Source organism: Psittacula echo (genome assembly GCF_963264785.1).
Source record: "Psittacula echo genome assembly, chromosome: 7".
NCBI lineage: Eukaryota > Metazoa > Chordata > Aves > Psittaciformes > Psittacidae > Psittacula > Psittacula echo.
In genome coordinates, this window is record NC_137740.1 from 20,537,846 (window position 1) to 20,543,680 (window position 5,835).

Here is a 5,835-nt window from a genome sequence, read left to right on the forward strand (position 1 = left end):
CCGCCTTGCTCCGCGGCGAGGAGCCGGCTGACTCGCCCCGCCTCCCCGCCGCGCACGTGCCCGCCCCGGCCGGCGTACGGCAGCCGGCGAGGGCCGTAAGAGGCGCGGCGGCGGCGCCTTCGCCCTGCCGGCGCCGGTGCGGGCGCCGGTGCGCGGGCGGCGATGCGCGGCGGCTGCGGGCGTGCGGCGGCGGGGGGACGGGCCGCCCCCCCGGCCCCGCGGCTCGGCGGCGGCGGGTGACGACGGCTCGGCGGCGGCGATGGGGTGCCTGCAGAGCGTGGCCTGCAAGGCGCGGGTGCGTCGGGAGCAGATCGTGGTGTCGGACGTGTCGGCTACTATCGAGCCGGCGGCCACCGCCATCGAGGAGAGCTCGCCGGTGGTGCTGCGGTACCGCACGCCCTACTTTCGCGCCTCGGCCCGCGTCCTCATGCCGCCCATCGCCCGGCGGCACACCTGGGTGGTGGGCTGGATCCAGGCCTGCAACCACATGGAGTTCTACAACACCTACAGCGACCTCGGCGTGTGAGCACCGGCACCGCCACTGGCACCACCGCAGCGCGCTGGGTTGGGGGGACGGGATCTTGCACCGGGCATGGCGCCCCGGCTGCACTGGGTGGGAGTGGGGATGCAGAGGCCCCACGTTGTGCACCGGGTTGAGTATGGCATGGGCCCCCAGCACCCAGCGTGGGCAGCACCCCGCGCACCGCCTGTTGCACCTTTACCCCATGTCTGCACCCACAGGTATGCACGGGTGTTACCTTCACCCAGCACCTGCTCCCAGCACCATCCCTGCCGCATCACACCGGACCCTGCAGTGCCCTGGCCCTCACGCTCCTCTCACTCTGCAGCCGGCTTCTGCACCAGCTGGGTGGCCTGAAGCTCCCTCGTTGGAGGGTTTGGTGGCCACTGTCCCTGACAAGTTGCTGGTTTTCGTGGGGCTGTGTCATGTGCGTGGGTGTGCTGGGGGAGTTGACCCCTGGGCTTGTTGAAAGGGGGAAGCTGTGCAGTGCTGTGCAGAAATGGCTGCTGGAAACCAACTTTTCCCAAGGCTGGGTGTGCGGGTGACTCAGGACAAAGCTGTTGGCTCTGCCATTGTGTCTTTTGCTGTTTGAAAGGGTGATGCAACATGAATCTGGAGATGGCTGGAGGGTCCATTGTGCATCTTGCCCAGGGCAGCAGGCAGAGCAGTGTGTGCAGGCATTAGGGGTGATGCCTGCCCATGTCCTTGCATTGTGGCAGATTCATTTGTGTGTGGCACTAGAGCACCTGGGGACACGGGAGATAGCAGAAGTTGTCATTTGTCAGGAGGATGGTGGCCACTTGCAGGCAGCTGTAGATACATCTGGAGCTGGAGCTTGGACTCAGCAGGAGGTTTCACCAGAGCTCCCTGCTCGCCATGTGGCGATTGTCTCCCCTGCTGTAGCCCAGCAGTGTTGCTAACATGGTTGTCAGCCAAGATTGGGCTGGAATTTCCCCCCTAGCCATACTGCAGAGATTTTACTGCACCAGCAGCAGGCGTAATTGTGATATCTAATTATTGTGTGTGCCTCTGTGCAGGAGCATGTATTTACAGGCATAAAGATCACAGACTTTTATTGCAGGAAGGGGCCAGTGCTGTGGCCACAGTGCTGCAGCTGGTGGATGGAGAAGACTGTTCTCCAGCCCAGGAGCTGATTAAGGAAAGGGTGACCCCAGAGAGACTCAGCAATGACTTTTGGCCCAGTTGGTTTGATTGCATGTCAATGAAAATAGTGTTGTGCTGGCAGAACAAAGGCTTCAGCTGGCCATGAAGGCTCGGTGAAGGAACTGAAGCCAAATCTGTTCTTAAATGAAAGCTAGCTGCAGGTGGGGAGACAGTCCCCACACTGCTTGCCTCCATGTTGCTTGCTGGGTGCTGTTGCTGTTGTTTCCCTGCTTACCTGGCCTTTCCCTTCCTGTTCACTAGGTCAAGCTGGGAACTGCCTGACCTGCGAGAAGGAAGAGTAAAAGCCATCAGCGATTCGGATGGTGTGAGCTACCCCTGGTACGGAAACACCACAGAAACTGTGACCCTGGTCGGACCCACTAACAAGATCTCCAGGTTCTCAGTGAGCATGAATGACAATTTCTACCCCAGCGTGACATGGGCTGTCCCTGTAAGTAACAGTAATGTGCCGCTGCTGACCAGGATTAAAAGGGACCAGAGCTTTACCACATGGCTGGTGGCCATGAACACCACCACCAAGGAAAAGATCATCTTGCAGACTATAAAGTGGAGGATGAGAGTGGACATTGAGGTTGATCCTATGCAGCTGCTGGGGCAGCGGGCACGGCTGGTGGGAAGGACTCAGCAGGAGCAGCCCCGGATCCTCAGCAGGATGGAGCCCATCCCACCAAATGCACTAGTGAAACCCAATGCCAACGATGCCCAAGTCCTCATGTGGAGACCCAAGCGAGGCCAGCCTATAGTTGTGATACCTCCCAAGTAGATCAGCGCCAGGGCGCGCATGTGAGGACCTGGGAGCTGTCAGCCTGCTGCAAATGAATGGGGTTCCTGAGCCAAAGCAGACCTCTTGGGTTCTCCTGCCTTTGTAGCTGTAGTTGGAAACGTGCCTCCTTCTTAGTCAGAAAGAGAGCCTGGCTGGCACGGGCGTGTGGAAGACGGATCACTGAGCTGGAGGATTTCCCAGGAAGCAGAATCAAGTACTTCTAGGGACTTGCGGCTGGCAAAGAGGCCGTCTGACCTAAATGAGTCATCTTTCCTTGCAGGGCAATGCAAGGAGCATGAGTGTGATCAAACCATGCCACTGGCAAATGTTGCTTTCCACCCAGCTGGAGGTAGAAGCGGAGATCATGTCTGCTGGATGTGGAGGGCTCCTGTGGTGACCCTTCCTGCTGAATCATGAGTGTCCCCGCGGTGTCTATACCTATGCATTTGGATCGATAATCAAGCCCTGGTCCTTGGCAGTGCCGGGTGCTGGACTGGAGCCTGGTGCTGGCCAGTACCACTGCCCAGGATGGGTATTCCACAGCTGAGGGGAAGTGGGACACGTTTTGCATGCGTCTGGGTGTGTTTGGAGTAGTTGTGAGTGTAGGAGATGCCATAGCTCTTTTCTGTCTTGGAGTGAGATCCAAGGGCAGGTTAGATGTCCTTTCGTTTTAAGGTGCACTAATCCTTTGCAGTTCCTCAACCCCCATCTCCCCCCCAGATCCTGCTGACCCTTTTCTTACAGGAGCAAAATCGATTCTCAGCTGAATGAGAAATTGGGAGCAGTGCCCATTCACCCTGCCCAGGTACTCACTGACTGTGTGTGGGGTGCCCAGACCAGCTTGGAGGTGCCCTGGGACTCACAATCCTCCACTGCAGACCCAAGTCCTTTGCAAGAATTTGGGTGCTTGTTCATTTTCCATACAAATGCTGGCTCATGTGGAGACTCTCCTCCTTCTCAGCCACGCACAGAGCAGGATGGCTACTGGCAGGGACGCTGATGGAGAGGATGGCATGCCTTGCAGTAACTCCTCAGGCTCTGCAGGGATGGAGGTCTCCTTTCCATGGGTTGGAGGCAGAGATGTGAGCAGAGCCTGTGCAAGGCAGGCCTGGGTTTGCCTGGGAAGGAGGTGAGCATTCTGCCTGGGCATTGCTTCCTGCTGCTGCAGGTGCTTGGAGGGTAACAGGGTTTTATTTGTCCTTCCCATTGCCCCTCACTGCCTGGATGACTGGCATCCTCTGAGGTGGTGTGGTGCTATGGGCTGCGATCTGCAACTCCCAGTACCTTGCCCTCGAGATGCAGTAGATGCATAAACCATGGCTGCCCTGCCTGTGCCACAGGTGCCCCATTGCTCCTGGGCAGATGGTTATGACTTGCGCTGCTTTCTCTGCTCTGTCCTCTGCCCTCAGCATGAGCCCTGTGGCTCCTCCAGCTCATGTCCCTGCCTTCATGCCGTGGGAGGTTTGCCCTGCCCTGGGGATGTGGATAATTCCCACTGGGAGGGTTCCATCTTCTGCCCCACTGCCAGGAGAACCTGGGGAGGGTCACTGTGTTTGGCACTTCCATGCAAAGCCTTTCGTGTGGTATTACTAGCACTGCCCTCAGTGTTGCTTTGCTTCCTGTGGTGTGCTGGCACATCTCTGTGGCATTGCTCTGCAGAGCTTCGGCCATGGCTTGTGCTTTTCCAGAGCGGGATGTGCACCCTGGTCCCTTGAGCAAAGGAGCTCCCCAGGCATCTTAGACCAAAAATCCGTGTGGAATCCCTGTGCTATTTATTATTCTCAGTAGTGTTTGCTGCTGATTGGATTCTTATTTATTTTTCCCTTTGGGAGTATTGCATTTTGACGCCTTGACGCACAGTTTCCCATGCTGAGGCCAGTGGTCCTACTCCTCCCGCTTGGCCTTACTATGGGCTGGGAACCTGCTGCTTTTGGTGCCTACACCTGGATTTTGCTGGGGGCTATAGCCTTGTGGTGAGAAAGGTTTGGAGGGAGAGGGGGCTCTGAGTCTTGGTTTGCTTGTTTTCTGGAGCAAAAGTTCCACTGGGAGCTTGCCAGTGTGGGAAGATGTCCCGCTCTTATGAGACTCTGCCCATGCTTTTGTTCTGATATGGGACTGATGGCAGCTTTTGCTGTCACTGATGTTTTGTTTCTCAAAAAGCATGTGTGGAGAAGGGACAGAAACTTTAAATACAATTTTCTGTAGTCTTTGAGAAAAGAGGAGGGATAAGTACCTTTTGGTTTGAAATAAGGCAGATGTGTACTTTTGACCCAGTGGGACAGAAACGTCTCTGGCAGCATCAGAGCTAAAAAGCCAGTGGAAGGGGTTTCCCAACAGATGGGAACTCAAGGGCTGCCTGCAGCCGTCAGACTGGGGAGATGCTGTGACAGCACCATGGTGCCTGCTGGCTGGGAGAGCGAGGATGCTGGTGAGGGGTGCTGTTGAATTTATTGGGATGTGCTGGCTGGCCAGAGCCTCCAAGCATCATCTGCTGTCACACTGGGACAGCAGTGTCTGCCATTTCTGTCCATGTATGTCTGCAATGTCCCCAGGGAGGCGCTTGGTACTGCCTGGTGCTGGTGTCAGGCTCCGTGCCTGGCCATAGCCTTGTGCCTGAGCTCCCAGGACTGCCCCAGCCTGCAGGCAGGCTCTGGATGAGCCCTGGGGACATGCCTGTGGTCACCCCTCTGGGCTTCTGCTGCACTGCTGTGCCTGCTCCTCCGATGGCTGGATTTGATGCGCTTAACTCTGTTTGATGCACTTCACTTGGTTTGATGTGTGGGTTGTCTACATGGGCATTTCCCTGTTTAAAAGGAAAAAAAAAATTACAAAAGTAGTGTGCAGAAACATGCAGTTCGCATGTTCACAAAAGGTGCGTGTTCACTTTGGCTGGAGGTGCCTGGTGAGCTCAGTAGCACTCGTCAGTGGAGCCCGGGCACAAGGCTCTATGTTTAAGTGAAGGGGAGGAGAGGGAGGGAGGGACGCAACAGGGGAGAGCTTCAGTGTGTGAGTTGGGGTTTTGCTCACATCCCTGTGGCCTGCAGCTCTACTGATGGGGACCTGGAGCTGGAGCCCTGCCTGCAGAGCCCATGCCAGGGACGAGTACCCAGAACCCTGAGTTCAGTTGCCCAACTGCACCATGGGATGCCTTCCCTGCACCCCCATTTCGCAGTAGCACCCCATTATCTCAGGGAGGAGCAGGTCATGGAAATGCCCACCTGCATGTTCCACTTGCCCTGAGCCTTGGAGTGCCCCTTCCCCTCCATCCTGTCCTTGGGTCCCTTATTTATTTATTTAGCTATCTACCTACCTATTTATTTATTTATTTACTTGAAGTTTAAGTTATTTATTGTTATTTATTGACGGC

General features: G+C 56.5%; 1 protein-coding gene across 1 annotated transcript; it reads left to right on the forward strand.

The window, feature by feature from the left end:
* Window positions 1–259: 259 nt before the first annotated feature.
* FAM78B (family with sequence similarity 78 member B) lies at window positions 260–3,386 on the forward strand (the record flags this gene model as incomplete). Its single annotated transcript, XM_080622853.1, has 2 exons — window positions 260–522; window positions 1,946–3,386. The coding sequence occupies 2 exons, from the start codon at window positions 260–262 to the stop codon at window positions 2,466–2,468; spliced, it is 786 nt and encodes a 261-aa protein (XP_080478979.1). The 3' UTR covers window positions 2,469–3,386.
* Window positions 3,387–5,835: the final 2,449 nt, after the last annotated feature.